The 18,292-nt window shown below is 54.1% G+C and overlaps 5 protein-coding genes across 5 annotated transcripts; 2 read left to right on the plus strand and 3 right to left on the minus strand.

Moving 5' to 3' along the window:
• Positions 1–566: 566 nt before the first annotated feature.
• IWZ02DRAFT_158846 (uncharacterized protein) lies at positions 567–3,135 on the minus strand. Its single transcript, XM_066762041.1, has 4 exons — positions 2,698–3,135; positions 1,759–2,630; positions 1,349–1,711; positions 567–1,298 (listed from the first exon to the last, which is right to left on the minus strand). Exons 1-4 carry the CDS (start codon positions 2,911–2,913, stop codon positions 668–670), a joined length of 2,082 nt encoding a protein of 693 aa, XP_066617637.1. The 5' UTR covers positions 2,914–3,135; the 3' UTR covers positions 567–667.
• A 6,837-nt stretch (positions 3,136–9,972) lies between these two features.
• IWZ02DRAFT_158997 (uncharacterized protein) lies at positions 9,973–10,958 on the plus strand. Its single transcript, XM_066762042.1, has one exon. The coding sequence runs from the start codon at positions 10,090–10,092 to the stop codon at positions 10,591–10,593; it is 504 nt and encodes a 167-aa protein (XP_066617638.1). The 5' UTR covers positions 9,973–10,089; the 3' UTR covers positions 10,594–10,958.
• Positions 10,959–11,262: 304 nt separating this feature from the next.
• Positions 11,263–13,982, minus strand: IWZ02DRAFT_465948 (thimet oligopeptidase). Its single transcript, XM_066768483.1, has 4 exons — positions 13,616–13,982; positions 12,339–13,565; positions 11,629–12,284; positions 11,263–11,566 (listed from the first exon to the last, which is right to left on the minus strand). Exons 1-4 carry the CDS (start codon positions 13,703–13,705, stop codon positions 11,371–11,373), a joined length of 2,169 nt encoding a protein of 722 aa, XP_066617639.1. The 5' UTR covers positions 13,706–13,982; the 3' UTR covers positions 11,263–11,370.
• Positions 13,983–14,602: 620 nt separating this feature from the next.
• IWZ02DRAFT_159082 (uncharacterized protein) lies at positions 14,603–16,094 on the plus strand. The gene is made up of 2 exons (XM_066762043.1): positions 14,603–14,992; positions 15,045–16,094. Exons 1-2 carry the CDS (start codon positions 14,819–14,821, stop codon positions 16,014–16,016), a joined length of 1,146 nt encoding a protein of 381 aa, XP_066617640.1. The 5' UTR covers positions 14,603–14,818; the 3' UTR covers positions 16,017–16,094.
• A 482-nt stretch (positions 16,095–16,576) lies between these two features.
• Positions 16,577–17,996, minus strand: IWZ02DRAFT_159105 (uncharacterized protein). The gene is made up of 2 exons (XM_066762044.1): positions 17,615–17,996; positions 16,577–17,507 (listed from the first exon to the last, which is right to left on the minus strand). Exons 1-2 carry the CDS (start codon positions 17,674–17,676, stop codon positions 16,727–16,729), a joined length of 843 nt encoding a protein of 280 aa, XP_066617641.1. The 5' UTR covers positions 17,677–17,996; the 3' UTR covers positions 16,577–16,726.
• Positions 17,997–18,292: the final 296 nt, after the last annotated feature.

Raw genomic sequence — 18,292 nt, forward strand, 5'->3', positions numbered from 1 at the left:
CATTCACGTCTAGGCTGGAAGGCTCCTCGCCTTCGTGTACAGCCAGCGGCCCGTGCCAGACCGGGAGAGGTCCGATCTTGATCGACCTTGCATGGGGCTTCTTTATCGGACCTAGCTCCGAAGACTTGCCAATTTGTGCTGACCTCACTGCTGTTCAGCAACCTTTGCTTTGCACCTTCAAATCCAGCTCGCGCAACACATGGCCGCCATCTTGAAAACGCTGACATTGACAGCTCCATTGCCTGTCGTGGAAAACTCTTTACGAAAGAAACCCAACCGTCGATCCTCACTCGATACCCGCGCCAGACTTGTACGTTTTCGCTGCTGTCGGGTGAGATACATGATGTGTCTGCCTCCCTGGTAATGAGAGGTGTGTGTGTGTGTGTGGTCGTTCACGTGGACAGCGTTTCCTACTTCAACGAAGCCTGATCGACGTCAGCCTTGCGGAAAATTCCATTTTGTACGCCTTACCAAAAGGTGCAAAGTCTGTTGCAGAGAGAGCGAAGCCTTGCCGTCTCGATGCAGACGCACCCCCCGACTCGTGCGTACCAAGGTGTTTGGACCAAGCTTCGATGGCTCAATTCAACGCTGGCTACCAGCCTTGTCCAGCGCGTTCAAATGGAGAAAGACCCATTGCGGAAAAGCAGGTCTAGTCAAGATTTCACAGTCAAGGGTTGACTACCGACTTGATCTGCATCAACCTGGCACTGCTTGCCGATGCAGTGCTCGTTGTGCTGCCTTGTTGCCTCCTATTCTTTCCATCCATTCCACCAACCGTTGGCTTCCAGAGCCGTACAAACTCGTCTCCAAAGGATTTGTCTATTCTCCCAACCAGCGTGCTACGCGGCTGTGTACACGTGACCCTTTCGCACGCGTCCAACAGTTCCTCAGGCCCGTATTCTGGCAGACTGCTTATCAGAGCTTTGAGAGCCTCCGTTGCAGCCAGATCGAGCTCCGCGACAGTCTTACAGAACAAGAGTTCGAGAGGTCCTGCATATTCGAAACCAGCCAACGCCTCCTCCATGGCTTCCAATCCGAATCTTATTGTCGGGTACGCATCCTCCGGGGCCGATTTTCTTCCTTGAAGAAAGGCCACGCAGATGTGTACGACACAAAACGCCAGGAGTGGACTTGAATACCTCAATGTGTAGAGGTGCCGGTACCGCTCGAGCAGTTTGATTCCCTCAACTGAGCTTTGCTCCGCAATGCTTTTGATGTGGTCGCGCGTTGCCATTGGAAGCTCGTCCAATTCCAAAATTGGCTGCAACAATTGGCAAAGACAGACATTATACAGTATACTGCTTCATCTTAGCATGCGGCCTCAACTTCTTCAACCAGGGGGCCATACTTGACAAATAAGACATGAGGCAGCTGAGGAGACTCCCTCGTACTGTCACTTTTCATGCTCAACGCAGCTGGCATGTTATTCTTCCATTCGCGCAGCCGCTGATAGATTGCTACGATCGACCGAGCTTCCACTCGACCCTCTTGAGCGAAATAGACTGCCCCGATGTCGTTGATGACTCCGCTAAGCTTCGACAATTGTTTCGACACGATCGACGTATGGCTCGTTACGTGCCCAAGGGCGTCTTGAGGAAATCGATATGGGGTCCATCGCGCATCCGTCTTGATCTCCGTATGCTCGTTGCGCCATGCCGAGGTCTGGGAGCCAGCGAAAGGAGATCGTTGAAAGGTCAAGGTAGACCAAGTACTTACAAGATGTTAGACGGATCCAGCTTGGGTGACCATGATACTTACGCGCTCAAGGTATGTGCACCGCACACAAGAATATCAACAGCGTCTGACGAGTATTCCCATCGTGCCAGGCTTTTCAAACTTTCAACCGCCAGGCGCAGATGCGATGACGCCTTTCGAGCTTCGTTCATGCCGACCTCGACCAAGAAAAGAATGCAATAGGTCACCGCGTACGTCAGGTTCTGGGGACTTTCTTTGCCAACATCTTCTAGCGCCTGCGCAAGAAAACGTTTCAATAGTTGTTTTGATTGGCATTCCCTCCCATCCGGGTCCACAAGGTAAAAGCAACCCATTGCACAAATGATGTTGACCAACGCCGAGGAACAGTATGTCGTGTCGCCCTTGCAGCAGCTTTCTCGAAAGCGTTCTTCATTAAAGAGCATATGGACCGGGTGTACCCAGTAGAAGAACAGGGATGTAAGGTGTTGAAGGAGTCCAGGGTCGCTGGTGACGGACGTCCACTGCAAAATACTCCCGCTATGGGATGGTTGACAAGGCGAATTGAGCCGCATCGAGGATTCGTAATTCTCGACAATGTCCGACATCTTGGTCTCCGAGCCCAGGGACGCCCTTCCAACGTCTCGCAACGAGAAAGCACCAAGCCACGCAGCGATTTCCTCGCAGGACTGGCCAGCACGCAATCGGATCAACGCCTCGGGACCTCGGTCGCTGGTTCTCAGGGCATCGAATATGGCTTCGACCTGGTTCTCCCTCTCCTTGATCGAGCCCTGAAGTTTAGCATTCTGCTGCTCCAGACTCTTGATCTTCCGGACCATGTCCTCCTTGACCTGTTTGACATGCATTTCGTAACGGCACTGGTCCTTCATGTCACGAGCTATGCATCTTCCACAAGGATCCGGATCCTGTCCATCGCACTGTTGGCAGTCGAGGGACGAGACGTCAGCGATGGTCTGACCTCGTGCTTCCATCAGGTCGACCTACCTTTGCACGGGCACTCTTGCAATTGGTGCACGCATTCCGGGATACGTGAGCTGGAGCGCGGCGTTTGCGGGCTCTGTGAACACTGCCAGTCTCTTGGTCATCGGTGCTTCCATCTCGTTGGGTGTTGCGGTCCGAGTATGAAGAGTCGTGTCCTGTGGCAGGCTGTTGCGACAACGGGGAGTTGGATGAAGGGCGAATGGGACGGAAAGCGCTCATGGCCAAGAGAGAATCTAACACGGTGGGCTGACTCAAGAAGATGTGTCCATACAAGGGGCTATTTGAACTTGGGCCAAGGCCCACAGGGAAGGTAAAAGACGAAGAGTCTACACTAGCAGTGACGGGCTGCCCAAACAGTGGCCGTGGGTATCTCAAATACTGGGGCTTGAGCAACGTGACGGATACAGTAGGCGCGCGGCTGATGCAAGATTGGGAATGGAAGCCACTTTTGCCTCACAGCAAATGCGCACAGGACCGAGCTCAGCCGCTCAAGGGGTTTTCAGTAAGCTCGTAGCCGTGACGCAAGATCGGGGAGGAGGATGAGGCTCCGGTCACATGACAGAATGCCTTGAAGTCGGGTCCCTTGGCGTAGGCAGGTGTAGAGGCAGCCGTGAGATTGTAACGGGGTTGCTGGCCATTTGTCGAGACGTGTCGACGTGGTTTGCTAATGGTTCGAGCAGTTCCCAGAGCAGTGCAATTTCGAGAAACGGCAGCAAACGCCATAACCGTCCTGATGAATGAAGCCTCTCAGATTCCCGTCTGCTTGGATGCAGCCACTGCATAACAGACGTAGCACCGAGAGACCCGAGGGCTGTGCAGAAGATTGTACAGCTCGGATAGCCTGGCACTGATGCTCGGCGGACCACGGCCGATCATGCTCCTCCCAGGCACGCCAGTTTCGACGTCTGCGAGGTGCATTCATACGGCGCAGCGTCTGAAAAGCTGGCATTCTAGCCGAGTTAAACACGTTGCCAGGGCTTACGCGGGCGCCCCTGCTGTGTGGTTTTGCACTCCACGACCCATGCCAGGGCTATTTCCATGCATAGCCGGACTGCCATTGGGGCGGCCATGTCTACGCGGATCCTGCTGAAGGAGTCATGCAGCAATCAATCTGTAGCCACATCTCGATCGGCTGCCTTCCAGCCTGGGGACTTCCAACTCGGTGGGAAACCAGTCAGGGGGGCTCCACCTACTCCGAAGTGCGGCGACAGATGCCTTCACCGTCATGTACTTTGGGGTCGGACAGATAATGCGCCTACTCTCTGTCGCAAATTTTCGTTCTCGGACTCGGATACCTGCCGGGGCGTCGCCATGGGCCTCTTTGACCGCACTAACAAAGAGAAATCGACGTCAGTCGAGGCCTATGAGTGTCCCGTTTGACCGGGATGCAGTCATGCGAGCATGAGGATCTAAAGCACAGTCACCAAGCTGTCTACAACGCCATCTGTGAAGAGGCAACCCACCCTTCAATGACTCTGCGCTCGTCGTCACATCGGAGAAAAGTACGGGGCCATGTGCGCAACGACCTTCGGGCCTTTAAGACAGTCGTTGTTGGCCGTCGAGGAATCGTCGATTCGACCCCTTCTCCCTCAGGTCTTCCTGTGGGCCCACTCGTCCAGACTCCTATTTGTCATATTCCGCTGCACTTGCCACTTTGCTACGCTCAACAACACCATCAACCCACTCACCAAGGTCACCTCGCGGTGAATCATTTACTGTTCATGGGTCGGCATGCGGAGAAGTACGTGCGGAGAGGGGCGGGAGTCATCAGCCTCAACCCCGATTCCCACCTCATATGCTTCGCATTTAAGCTTAAATTCTGCAAAAACACTCACGTTTGAAGATCAAAGAGCAGCAATGCTAAAAGGACGAGGTTGTACTTGAGTCACTTCATCGGTCAAGCCGGTACATAATTCGAGTTCAAGAATTTCGCTTTTCGGAGAACGGATGTCTTGGAACGTTGAGCAACTCTCGCTATTTACCTACCAAAGCCAATGAACCGATGAGGTCACTGTGACCACCAGCCGTGATGACATCTATAAGTAACTGATCGCTCCAATTGACATTGTTTCGTCGTAAATCGTGCCGGGCCAATGACAGGAGTCGATACAGTATCGTTTACCTCTGTATTGTATACACCACAGGAACTCAAATCCAACAACCCCCTGGATGGAGCCTCTGGGCTCTAACATGGAGTTCGGAGCACAATCCGTCAATGGCTCACTATAGACACGTTGAATTGCAACAGGCGTTGGAACTGGCTTCTCAATTAGGCTGGACTTGCTTGGATATCGCCTACTAACGCATTGTGGCTGCATCTCTGCACACGCCGTTGAGGCGTGAGAGGGCTTGTGCCTGTCCTACATGATCCGATTTAGCAGCAGACACACAGTGGGATTGTGCTCAGACCGGCGTCACCGAGCTCCTCTCGTGATCATACCGCCTCGACACAATCCAAGTCTCGTCGAGGTCTTCCATTCAGTGCAAAGCCGATGCTTCGCGTCGGTCCTGGTGCAAATCAGATGGCTCGCTTCCCAACCCCACCAGGAGACGCACCCTCTCATGGTCTGCATCTGCTCATACGTTCCTTGTCTTCCGGTGTAACGGACGATTCTCTTCAACAGCTCCGGCTTGGCCGCATGAGGCACAAGCGTGAAGATTGCATTGTGCAGTCCATTGTCCCCCAAGGGAAAAGACTCTCAATCCGGCGACGTGCAAAGTGCTGCAGCCAAGGCGTTTCACTGGAGTGAAACCGTCGTCAGTATTGCAAAGATGCAGACTTGAAAGTCAACGGCAAGGCAAGCCATCTTTGCAACACCTCAGAGATGAAATCGTGGCATTACCCAGCACATGGCAACCGCGCTGGTGTTGAGAGCTGACCGGTCAGTGCTTGGGCTCATCAAACTACTTCAATTCCTCAGCAGACTGCCTTCTGCACATACTGTGTTGTGCAATTCGACGACGACCACTCCAAATCACGGACAGACCGCCAGTTCCTCCTCACTTTCGACCATTCAAACACCTTGGTGCTACACACTTGCCGGACGCTGCCCACCTTGGATCCTCAGCAGACGCTCCTCCGGCCCCACAAAGACATAAAAGTAATCATGCTGCACGTCAGCCACCCTTTGACGCCTATCACACCGATCTCCTCAACCACGTAACGCAAACCTCGGCATCGTGAAGACCTCATTCGACACCAGAAACCATGGAACTTTGGTCTCAATCCCACCCGCAGCAGCCCTGCCCTTTTTCTCTACGGACGCACGAATCCGCATCGCAAATAGGAGAGTCACACCCTGGGGTACACATGAAGCGTGGAGATGGGCCTCCTTTACGGTTCGAAGCTACATGGGTCGAACGAACGGGTACATGAGCCGGAGATAATGTCGTGCTCTCCGCAGCTCAGCCGCGACCGACACGAACGAGCGGTTTCAGCGCTCCATGAGGCACGGCGATGGCATTCCGTGACGGGATTTAAATCCTGGAGACGCGAGGCTGCAGATGGCCAAAATACCTGGAGTCAGCCTCAGCGCCGTTCAGCACCATCACACTGCCCCCAATGACCGACCAGACTTGACAAGATGCATCACAATGTCGTCGGCTGAATAGTTTGAGACTCGTTCTATCGAGGGAAAAAAAAAAAAAAAAAAAAACCGCATCCTAAATTTTGTTCGGATTTGGGATAGGATCCATCGCAAAGTGGACCCGGAGCTGCGACCATTGACCCAGCCACGACCTCCAATTCTCGCAGATCTCTACTTTTTGGGCGAAGAAAGCCACAGGGAGTCGCCTCGACTTGTCGCTCTTGAGATAAAGCTACAGATCTAACCTATGCACGATGATCCAACGGGAGCGTCATCCCCTTTCCCCGGCCCAGCACGCTACTACGTCGTAGCAATTATACCTGCCAGCTGGAACGCATGTACCCGCGCACGTATCGTCAGGGTGCCATAGCCGCTTCGCTTATATCGGTTCCCGCAAGGTTGTCGTCCCTCTTCCGTCTGGACTTTGTATGGCACGACATTTTCGGCTCGCTTCATGTTACTCTTCTGGTCCACGGTGGAGGCCGAGTCTGGACGACGGCTTTTGAAGCCTCGATTTCAACGGGTTGTTTCCAGAAGGATCCATCAGCCGACTCTTTTCGTCCGGCGGGACCATGACCGGCGGGCGGCGGCGGTTGAGGCATGAGAGATGAGAGCTCTGGGGGTCGTTCCGCCGTATCTGACCGCTGTTGTTGCCAGGCAGATCGAAGATCTGGCATGGCGTAAGCGAGCTAGCCGCGGTAATTTGAGAAGCATTTACGTACCTCTTGAAGATCCCCATCGTCAGATTTTTGCTGAGTTTCTCCAACAATGTTGGTCTCTTCCCCAATCAGATTTGGGGTTTACCACGCTCTCTTAGTCAACCACGCTTTTCCAACACAAGGGCCTGCGCGCTTCCCAACCATCTTCACGCCAGTCCCCTAGCCGCGTATTACCCTACCGTGCACACGGCGCGTACTTGAGAAGGCGGTGTGGCGGTTGATTGGAAAGTGCCTGCCTGAAAGACAGCAGCAGATCGCTGCTGATTGGTTGGAGCAGCGCAAGACTGCCGCGGGTCGAGGACGACTATCAGCCCAATTTCCAGTTTCAATCCAATATCGATCCTTTCCAGTTTCAATCCAATATCGATCCTTTCCACATGGAGTTCTTTCCGGCGACGTCTGGAGTCCTGGCTAGCAGCGCGCCTCAACGCGTTTCTTTGCCAAACAATGCAGGCGGCATAACTGGCGGCAATACAGATGCGTCTAATCGCACGATTTGACCGGGTTGTGGATTACCACAGGAAAATTCGGGGCCCAAAATGTGCAACACTGGCTTGTCCTGGCTCCTCATTTTCGTCTTGGTGTCGGTATGCTGAAGTGTTGCAGGACTCCCCACTGTAAGACTTTGACACTTGACGGAGAGTCCCTGACCGATAAATCACTCTTGGATTTCTGTGAACATTGCACTGACTGAGACATCAGAAGCTGAGAGGTTGATGGCAAACGGGGTGCCGTCTGAGGCGTATGCTGACAGTGTTTCCATTGAAAGGCAGAAATCCCAGCAGAAAGTGAACGGCCAACTAACGCGTCGACGTGACAGAAAACTGGAACGGATCAGTATACCTTGAGGCAAGAACATGTGGGGCATGACGTTCCAAATCGTAGATCTACTCGCTGCGCCTGACGTCGTTTTAACACCGGCGCAGGCCCCGACTCCCCGTGTCAAACCAGAACGCTGCCCACTCTCAGGGAAAATACGACTGCTTTTGGACCCGACGTAGAAAAGTCCTCGACCGGCTCCTCCGATATTTGCCTGTGGCACGTCTTCCGCAGCAGAAGATGGATGGTGTTGAACCAAGAGTAAACTACGCAGCCGAACAAAAGTAGCCACCGAAGGGGCGCCACGAAGCCACAACGGGCGCCCAGCTGAACAAAACCAGTCGCCGTAGCCAGTAAAACACCAAACGGTAGCTTGCCTCGTCTTGGCTTGATATTCTTGCTTCTTTCACCAGCACTTCTTTGGCCAGCGCCAGTGTGAAATTTTGAACTCAAGGTTCAACAGGAAGCTATAGGACCTGGGTCCGGCGGCGAAGCACCCAATCAATGGGAGGGAGGCATCCTTGCAAGAAAAGCTCAAGCTCGAAAAAGTGGGAAGATGACGAAAGGAAGCACCTACAAGCAGCTGGCGCGTTGAACATGGTCGGCTAGCACCGATGGCCGGGACATGATGGCCGGGACAACTCTGAAGCATGAATTCAGATCGAACCCCAGGAATCCGATGGGCGAAGAAGGTTTGCCCTGCGCCCTGCATGCGGATTGAAAGCGGTTTCCTGAAGATGCCATGTCTCACAGACCACCTCACCTTGCTTGCGCAGCTGACCCCTCTTCACTTGTCGCGGGCGGCCCACCGTCTGGGCATTTTTGATTCAGTGTTCAGCAGCGTTGTCTGGCATCTTTCTGCTCGCCATCAGAGTTGTCCTTTGCGGTTCAAAACTCGAATTCTACCTCCACCATTCACGGTTGTTGCTCAGTTAGAGCAGGAGACTTACATGGCTTGTCCTTGACACCTCCTCGAGCGGCATCTCCTTCTCCACTGTCAAACGCGCCCCCAAGCGCCACGCGCGTCGTGGTTCCGGGTCGGAGTCGTTTCCGTCCCGTCTGCAGCGGACCGGCCGACCAAAATTTTTGCTTTCCCTTTGTGAATCGCTGCTGTTGGTTCGCCTTCTCCTTGCCATTCGTTGAACGCGAGCGTCCGTCGGGGGTGCTGCTGCTGCTGCTGCTGCTGCTGTGAATCCAGCTCGGCGACGGCGGGCGGCAGACGACATCCCCCAAATGGCTCTTCGTAAAACGTTATCCACGCGTTGTGGCGTGGCACAGCACCCAACCACGACACGAGGGGTACGGTGGGTGGGTATCGTGTCAGGTGTGTGGGTAAGTAGCAGGTTCCTGTGTTTGGGACGTGGCACGAGACAGTCCATACATACAGACACAAAAGACACGACGCCAGCTAAACGCATCAAAGAATAGTGGATGGGGGCCGAGAGGACTCTAGCTTCTTGAAATTCGAAACAGACGCGTCTGGCGATGTGCAGATGGCGCCAGGACGACGCCGTCAAATCTTGCATGCATGCTTCCTGACCTCACTTCTCACATACAGTACGCACATACAGCTGTACGGGGACAACAGCTGCTGCTGCTGCATGCAAAGCGATCGCGCGCTATCGAAAAAACTCACCCCGCCGTATGCATTGTGACCGACACGTTCGTCTGCCCCGCCCAAAGGAGGAAAAATAAAACGGGGTGAGGTGAGGAGGAGATTCAAAGCTGGTCACTGGCGCCAGGCCACGCGTGCTCTCCCGAACAGGACACCGTTTGCCAGGGGGCTCCATGGTGCTTCCATACTCAGCTTGTATTCATATGTGGCCCCATTCCCTGCATAGCTATTCTCAATGTGCATGCAATACATGCCTACATGAACAATGTGCTTGGCGGAGCAGGCGCTTGGAAGCTCTCAATCGTGCTTGGTCTTAGCCCTGATCTTGTCTCCTCCTCATCACTTGTTCCCAGATCCGTCCTTTTCCTTTCAGCACATGTTTGTTTTGATCCACAAATTGCCAAAACTGCCTACCATTGAAGCCCTGACCGCTTGGCCAATATTCAAGACGAGCTCCACTGCAAATATACCTCAACGTTCTTGGCAGACAGTGTCGAAGGGCGTGTGCCGCACCTGTTCCCACTGAGCTCGGAGGAGAGCAGTCAATGGCGAACTCCACGGACGAAAAACAGCAAACCCACGGTCAATCTGACCATCCAGATCTGCTTGGCAGGGGAGCGTCACAATTCGTGTAAAGCCAGACTCGTCGATCGAAATGGTACTGAGCTCTTGTCACTATGAGAAGAAGTCAAGACAAGACAGGATCAGCAGTAACTACCCACTTGCTGTTTACTCAAAGTCAGCACCAAAGCGCCTCTCAGCATATCTTCAACGCCCAACACGTTTCGGATTCCCCTTCCAACGCCTCCTCCAACATCTCTCGATCTCCATCCACCATCATCCTCCCTCCCTCCCTCCCTCCAAACACTTCTCGCCTCTCGCGAAGACAACATCTAAAACCCAGCACAACCCAGCCCAGCCTTACACGTATCTAAAAGCCCAGCCCGCCCCACCCCACCAACATGTCCACCCGTACCGTAGCTCTGGGTCCACAGAGCCTCTCCCTATTGCACTTCCACTCTCGTTCCCACCACGTCCGCCTCAACCCTCTCCGCCGCACACGCAGCGACCAAACCAACGGACTAGGCGCCCGCGTATCCGACCCGCTCACTACCTCGTCCGCTTAGCGGAGCAGACGCATGGACGAACATGTATGTAGATGTGCAGATCGGGGCGGGAGCCAGGTCTAGACGGGTCTTGTTTTGGCGTGGTGTGGTTGGTGTGGTCTGGAAGATATAGAGGGTACATGATAGATGGAAGCTCAATGTAGGACAGCGTGACTAGAAGAGAAGATGGGTATGACGAGCAGGAAAATCTGAAGAGAAAGGCTAGAAATGAATCAAAGCTCGAAACCTACCGCCTAAAACATCTTATCAAACCACTAGATGAATGCGGCGTCGAAGACCCTCCCCATCAGCGCCGCGAATGGCGTGACGGCTTTTTGAAGTAATCCGTTCACTCAATCATCCATTCATTGACTAGCAGCAGCACCAGCGTGCGAGCTGCTTGGTGGAAATACAGATAAGATGGACGGAGTGTTGTTCGTCCGTCAGCTCGGACATTTTCCACCAAAGTGTCTAAGCGAATACGACGACGCCGCGGCTGCGAAGTCGACATGTCATCACAGTTACGACACAGCATGGCTGTAGATCACTCGGGTCCGCCCGTGCGGCGAGGCACAGGAGACAGGTTGGTCTGGCGCAGGCGCAGGGTCGTCACATCAGCTTTGTTCTGCACAGTTCCTACTGTCTGCACTGTGTCTTCGGCCAGTCAACAGGAGTCCAGACACGACGGTGCTCCTAATCATTCGCAAGGGTGTTGTCATGGGTTCAATAAAATATAGAAGACCTGAATAGATAACTTTTCACGTAAACTAGATTCATTTCTATTGCAACTCTTGAACTCTACAAGGCACTTCAGGAGAGAAAAAAAGAGCTCACGAAGAAAGACCCAGCTCGCGGTAGAAAGCCTCGGTACTCGGCTTGCGACCCAAAAAGTCGACGAGAGTGTCCATCTCGTCCTGCGAGCCGCCGCGCTCGAGTACCGTGTGGCGGTAGCGCCGGCCCTCCTTGCCGTTCATCGGATCCTTGGCGAAGACTGTGTGGAACATGTCCGCAGAGTAGACTTGGGAGCTGAGAGAGAAGACCCATCAGTTGGACATATTACAAAGAAGGGAACGGAAGGAAAAACTCACCTCAAGTATCCGTAGTAGCCAGCATCGTAGCCTCCAATCAAGTGGCCAAAGGTGGCCTGGCCGTGGCCCCAGGTCCAGTTCTTCTTGCCATCCTTGTTTGACAGCTCTTCAGGACCATCCAGCTTGGATATCTCCTTGCGAAGCTTGTTGTAGGTCTCAGAGACTGGCAGAGCCTTGATCTCGTCGTGGCTCGCGGGGGTGTGCACCGTCATGTCGAAGATGCCGAAGTGGAGCTGGCGCAGGTTGAACAGAGCATCGTTGACGTGCTTGGTGCTGATCAGACTCTTGATCAGGTCGTCCGGAATAGTCTCAGGAGGTTGGCCATTCTCCTTGGAACTCTCCTCAAACGCGGCCTTGTATTCGGGGGAGAGGTAAGAGTAATGCTTAGACAGAGACTTGAGTTGGGAGGGAGTCCAGCACCAGTTCTCAAGCATCTGGGAAGGCGCCTCGACAAAGTCACGGACGGTGTTGGTGCCGTGGAATTGTGAATAAGTCGTCCGCGAGACGAGGTCGTGGATACCGTGACCCAGTTCGTGGAAGAGGGTGACGACTTCGTCGTGCTTCAACAAGCTGGGCTTCTTGGGCGTCGGCTTGGAAAAGTTGCAGACGAGAGCGGTCGCAGGGTAGCGGCGGCTGCCATTTGGCTGGATGAAGCCCTGTATTGGTGTTAGTTGATCCAGCTGTGGTATTGAATGCGTAGTAAGACATACAGGTTGCAAGTTGAAGTTGGCAGCATGGCCATACTTGCCCTCACGTGGGTGCAGGTCGAGATACAAGTACCCAACGAAGCCACTGCCCTCGCCTTCGTCGTCCCAGACACTGAAGACTTGGACGTCCTTGTGCCAGACAATGTCAGAACCCTTGCCAGTTTCAGATATGGAATCACGGTCTGCTCCAGTGATTTCGACAAAGACCAAGCCAAAGATTTCTTCAAAGATGCCGAGCATGCCGCGGATGGTGGTTCCAAGAGGGAAGTACTCGGCAATCTTGGTCTGGTCAAGCTTGTAGTCCCTCTCCAGCATCAGACGGTCGTAGTACCGGTTGTCCCAGAGGTAGTAGTGTTCGTCGAACTTTTCGCCACGGCTCTCAACATCCTCCTTCTTCAGGGCCATGAGCTTCTTGATCTCCTCAAGTCCACCAGGGGCAAGACGAGTCCGAAGGTCGCCCAAAAAGTCGGTGACCGTCTTGGGGGTCTTGGCCATCTTGTCTTCGATCCTAAACTCGGCGTGGTTATTGTAGCCCAAAAGACGAGCAGCCTCGTCACGGAGGATGATGGCCTCGTTGAAAAGCGCCACATTGTCTTTGCACTTGTTCTCGTTTGATACAAACACCTTTTGGCGGACATCTTCATTTTTGGCGTACTTGAGGGTGGGGAAGAGGTCGGGGTACTTGAAAGTGAGCCTGACCTTGCCCGCATTCTCGCCCTCGCCCTTTTCCAAGTTGTTCACCACATCGTCCGGTACACCATCAAGCTCCTCCGTAGTGAACCACAGGCCTCCATTTTCCTCGTTGAGATTCTTTTGGAAAGCAATGCTGATTTCACTCAAACGGTCCTTGATCTCCTTGAAGCGGTCCCTCTTCGGACCCGCCGGAATTCCCAGACCATTGCGGATGTAGTACTTGTGGCTCTTCTCGAGTAGGCGCTGAGACTCGGGGTCGAGCTTCTCACCTCTCTTCTTAGCCGCGTCAACCAAGTTGTAAAAGTCCTCGCGCATGCTCGTTTCAATGGCGAACTTGTCCATCAAGGATTCGGCTTCGTTCGAGGCATCGCGCAGTGCCTTTTCGGTGGAGACGGCAGAATAGAAGCCAAGGATGTGGGACTCCAGACCCATTTGGTCGTCGTCCTGCGCGACGGGAAGCAGGACGTTGGAAAAGGTGGCCTTTTCAGGCGTGATTTCCTTGACAATGTCATCTTGGATTTTGCGGGATTGATCAAGCTGTCCATGTTAGCTGTCGAGAACGTTGTCGTGCGTTTGGCGCATCTTACCAGCCTCTTGGTGTCGTCGAGGAGGGATTGCGGGGTGGCGGTGAACTTTGGGGGAGCCTGAGGAGGCTTCTTGTACTTGGAGGGAGCCATTGTGACGTTGGTCAAGGGCCGTGACTGTTGATATCCAAAGCGCGCGGGCGAGAGTGTGCCCAAGACGGCCTGAAGGCGGGAACCGAAGCGCGAGGAAGCCAGTACGAAGACGGTGAGGGCGAAAAGGATGAGGTAGAGGAGAGCTAGCCTAAGAGATCGTAAGCCCGCCAGGTTGAAGGATTGGTAGCCCCAACGGACGACTTTATGCGGGGATGAGAAGGGTTGTACTGGAAAATGATCAAATGCTGCGCGATGTAGCAGGTGACGGTTGAACGAGGTGTAGATGGTTTGGAGACGCGGCCGAGCTGGCGGAGCTCTGGTTGCACCAGCCGCACAAGCTCGGGCCATGTCCCTGCAGGGGTTCTCAGGCACTTCTCAAGCTACATACATATGGATGTATCTTGTACAATTGTCCATTGTTCATTGGGCAGAAAATTGAGATGTTTGGCTCCAGATCTGACTTCCTCATGTCTTGACCTTTCTCCCAGCCGTCTAATTCATCTTGTTTGTGCAATCTGTACGTTTTCAATTCTCCATGTAAGCAATGCCATGGCATAGTGTCCAACAAGCTAATATATACGGCAATACAAAAGTCCTCATACCCTTCTTTTACTACCATACATTCAACAAGTGCCAAATCCATTACAGCAACCAAATCCGACTGGTCCGCAACAAGCTGAAACCTCGATGCCAGTTATCCCAGACGACAAGCTCGCGCGGCGCCGGCTCAGCACGCTTGAGCCTCTTTGGGAAAGGACCGGATCCCAGCGAGACTTCAAAAGCAACCATGCGAGAAGAAAGCTGCGCTTGCTGTTCCTCTGCGTATCTTTGGGGGTCGTTGCCCTCCTTGACGACTTGCGTCGGTAGAGCAAAACACAAATGATGCTTGCGCCTTGACACTGATGGAGAATGTGAGAGTAGTACAAGATGATTGACAACATGAATTCTAGACTGGACGGCAGCTGATGGTGGTGTTGATCAGCGATAAGGCGTTGCCCGGCTGGACCAAACGATCGGGGTGCGTCATCCACTCCGGCGCCCGAGCTACCCATCGTCATAACCTCTGCGCATGTCGCCTTCTCTCCCCAACCTCCTCCTCCATCCACATCCGCCATGAAAACTACCGCATTTCTCTCGACCTTCGTCGCCGCTGCGACCGCTCTGGCCGTGGTGCGCGAGGGTCAAGCTCCCCTCCAGCAGCTGGACCAGCCCGAGCTGTACCTCGTGGAGCTATCTCCGGGAGAGACCAAATGGGTGACGGAGGGTGAGAAGTGGGAGCTGAGAAGGGCAAGTTTTCTCCATCACTTACCAACGCATCTCTCGAGCTAACCCTCATCAGAATGGAAGAAACTTCTTCGATATTACCAATTACCAGGACTTCTCGACCCAGTCGCGTGCCACGGTTAGCTTCCCTTCCAAGACGGCCTACAAGGACCAGGTTAAGCCGCTGCTGGGAGAACTGGACAAGAAGCAAATGCGCAAGCACTTGGAGAAGTTTACCTCGTTCCACACTCGCTACTATCGGTCGCAATATGGTGCCCAGTCTTCGGCGTGGCTGCTGGGCCAGGTCAACCAGACCCTGGCCGATGCTGGTGCGCTGGAGCACGGTGCCAGCGTCAGACACTTTGAGCATCCCTGGGGCCAGAACAGCATTATCGCCACCATTCCAGGCAAAACAAACAAGACGGTCGTCATTGGCGCTCACCAGGACAGCATCAATCTGTTCCTCCCATCCATTCTCGCCGCTCCGGGCGCCGACGATGACGGTTCTGGCACTGTCACGATTCTCGAAGCTTTGCGGGCGCTGCTGAGCTCGGAGGATATTTCTACGGGCAAGGGCGAGAACACGGTCGAGTTCCACTGGTACTCTGCCGAAGAGGGTGGTCTTTTGGGATCATCGGCCATTTTCCAATCGTATCAAAAGGAAGGCCGCGACATCAAGGCCATGCTCCAACAGGACATGACGGGCTATATCCAAGGGACTCTTGATGCCGGGGAGCCTGAGTCGGTTGGCGTCATTACGGATTTTGTCGATGCCGGTCTGACCGAATTCATTAAGGAGGTCATTACATCCTACTGTGATATTCCCTATGTCCTTACCAAATGCGGTTACGCCTGTTCGGACCATGCTAGCGCAAGCAAGGCGGGGTACCCGTCCGCCTTTGTCATTGAGAGCGACTTTCAGTACTCTGACAAGAAGATTCATTCGACCGAAGACAAGATCGAGTACCTCAGCTTTGATCACATGCTCCAGCATGCAAAGCTCACGCTGGCTCTGGTGTATGAGCTAGCTTTTTCCAAGCTCGACTAAGCCTTTCGGGCAGAGTCCCGTCCCGCAGAGTCAACTTTGTACAAGCGAGTGACTCGCGTCCCGGTACCGTGAGGAGTACTCTCGGGATCGATGCGAGGGCTCACGCCTACAACGGCCCATGTGTTACCATGATAGGAATAGACGACATTTGGAAGTTTACATGTGCCCTGATGTTGCAACCGAGATATTGACAAGCTTTCCCCGCATTTTGAAACCCCCAGACGCCACATTGGATCTGCAGGCACGCAACGCGGCCGCGATGGGCCTTTCCTTTTCCGTCCTAGTGCCCATCTGTTTCTGCTTGCAAAGGTGATGGTTTTTTCCTGTTTCGTTTGCAAAAGACGCGAGCTCCAAGTGCGCCTCAGGAGTGGGGCCGAGGACTGTATGCAGTAGATCGTGATGCAACGTCATGGCTGCATTGGGCACAAACTAATCAGGCAGTTCCTGAAAATGCCCGAATCTCCAGGCCTAAATGTTTTGCACAACGTGCTGACCCACTTACCGAGCCTAGGAATCAGGTGGGATGTGTAGAAAGGCGGAGAGAGGGTCGAGCATTGGGTACTGAGCTTTCAATGGTATCACCGAGCGACATGTGCCTTGAGATGCTTGTCAACGACATATAAGATGGAACTGGAATCTTTCTTTTCCGAGCATGTCACTGCTCATTTCCCACGGCTAGAAGCACCATCTACTTGGTGAGGCACTTCCTCTCAAGCAGCCGCTGTCTTCTGACCACCGCTATGCGCACTTTCACTTTGGTCTCGGGCCTCTTGGCTGCCTTTGTGGCACAGACCTACGCGCAAAAGGCCTGCGTCTCTTCGGCCTTGTCTCTCATTCCACAGTGCGGACAGGAGTGTTTGCTCTCGGCTCAAAAGGATGCCGGCTGCGTCAACGTCCCCATCTCCGACTTTCGTTGTGGTTGCTCCAATTCGGAAAAGGTCCAGAAGAATCCTACCATCACACAGTGCGTCTTGAAGGCTTGCAACCAAGACGTTCAACAAGCTTTGAAAGTCTCTTCTGGTGCCCTTGAGCTCTGCAAATGCGTTGCAACAGCTCCCCCCGACACTGGCCCTGGGCCTACTACTCCTGCTGCTCCCCCCGGTGCTCCTCCACCGGCCCCAACTCCTCCCCCTGGCGAGCAGCCTCCTCCTCCTGCTCCTCCCCCAGCTCCTGCGCCCGCTCCAGCTCCAAGCCAGCCACAACCACCTCCTCCGCCAGAGGTGTCGGCCCCTACTCCGCCGGCACCAGTACAACCTCCCCCACCCGTCCAGCCAGCCCCTCAAGGACCTCCAGCTCAAGCCCCGGCTCCCATCGTGCCCCCTGGTTGTCCACCCCCTGCCGTCACCAAGACGGTGTTTCTCCCTCAGGGCCCTCCCCAGGTCAAGTAATTGTAAGTTTTCGTCGACGAGCGAAGAGTCCTGTCTGACTTGAACAGTGTACATATTCATCACGGAGAATCGTGATTCTAGGACAGCACTGGTATGGGTCAATCTGGTACCTATTTTAAAACCGCTTACGAGTTGATGCGGCGGCAAATGATGCAATGACTTTTAATCACAACGTACAAAATTCCAGGCTCACAAGAGCACTGTACATACATTGTCGATAGTTCCTCTCTAGCATATGCATTCCTTTCACACCCACGGGCATCACTGAACATGACATGTGTGCTAGCGCGGATCTGGCCAGTGCGGAGAATGTTTCAATATTTTCTGTGGCTTGCTGATGGTGGAGAGTGGTGGTGCTGCCCGCGGGGGGGGGGTGTCTGCCAAGAAGTACATGTGAAGCGGGGATTGGCAGATGTTCACGGCAGCCCTCGACAGTCGACGAGATGGGGCATCTGACGGCATCTGATCCTTGAACATGGACGTCGGGCATTTCCTTCTCATTCAACGGGAATCCGAGAGAAGCTAGCAGCCGTCATGGCTTCAATCGGCTCAAGGTGGCGGTGATGGCCTCGACGGCTGACGCGGGAAGCGAGCGGGCTGTCGAGCGGAGTGGGCTGACAGGTCGAGTCAGCAATGACGGCAAGCTTGGATAGATGTTGATGTTGTGCGACCAAGCTTTCCGCGTCCAAAGCTACCAGAATTGTAGGTTGTGGGCGGTGGAGCGAAAACGACACACCCCGGGCGACGATCTCCCGCACACATCCCCGGCCGGACCCCCCGAAAGTCGGTCAACATCTCCCCACGACAACCGTCTGCCCTGCCATTCCTCCATTGCCTCGCGGACCATGCTCCCTCGACCTCCTTTTCTCTCGCCTCGACGCTCTCTGC

This window comes from Phyllosticta citriasiana, assembly GCF_038021145.1.
Source record: "Phyllosticta citriasiana strain CBS 120426 chromosome Unknown IWZ02scaffold_23, whole genome shotgun sequence".
NCBI lineage: Eukaryota > Fungi > Ascomycota > Dothideomycetes > Botryosphaeriales > Phyllostictaceae > Phyllosticta > Phyllosticta citriasiana.

Bases quoted from the DNA above. Each gene is read 5' to 3' on its own strand.
- IWZ02DRAFT_158846 (XM_066762041.1), bottom strand. From the start codon at position 2,913: ATGAGCGCTTTCCGTCCCATTCGCCCTTCATCCAACTCCCCGTTGTCG. The intron at 2,631-2,697 runs GTAGGTCGACCT...GACTGCCAACAG, and splicing joins GCAAGAGTGCCCGTGCAAAG to TGCGATGGACAGGATCCGGA. The intron at 1,712-1,758 runs GTAAGTATCATG...ACATCTTGTAAG, and splicing joins GGTGCACATACCTTGAGCGC to TACTTGGTCTACCTTGACCT.
- IWZ02DRAFT_158997 (XM_066762042.1), top strand. From the start codon at position 10,090: ATGGTACTGAGCTCTTGTCACTATGAGAAGAAGTCAAGACAAGACAGG.
- IWZ02DRAFT_465948 (XM_066768483.1), bottom strand. From the start codon at position 13,705: ATGGCTCCCTCCAAGTACAAGAAGCCTCCTCAGGCTCCCCCAAAGTTC. The intron at 12,285-12,338 runs GTATGTCTTACT...ACACCAATACAG, and splicing joins CCAACTTCAACTTGCAACCT to GGCTTCATCCAGCCAAATGG. The intron at 11,567-11,628 runs GTGAGTTTTTCC...CTTCTCTCTCAG, and splicing joins GGCTACTACGGATACTTGAG to CTCCCAAGTCTACTCTGCGG.
- IWZ02DRAFT_159082 (XM_066762043.1), top strand. From the start codon at position 14,819: ATGAAAACTACCGCATTTCTCTCGACCTTCGTCGCCGCTGCGACCGCT. The intron at 14,993-15,044 runs GCAAGTTTTCTC...AACCCTCATCAG, and splicing joins AGAAGTGGGAGCTGAGAAGG to AATGGAAGAAACTTCTTCGA.
- IWZ02DRAFT_159105 (XM_066762044.1), bottom strand. From the start codon at position 17,676: ATGTTCAGTGATGCCCGTGGGTGTGAAAGGAATGCATATGCTAGAGAG. The intron at 17,508-17,614 runs GTATGTACAGTG...AATAGGTACCAG, and splicing joins AGAGAGGAACTATCGACAAT to ATTGACCCATACCAGTGCTG.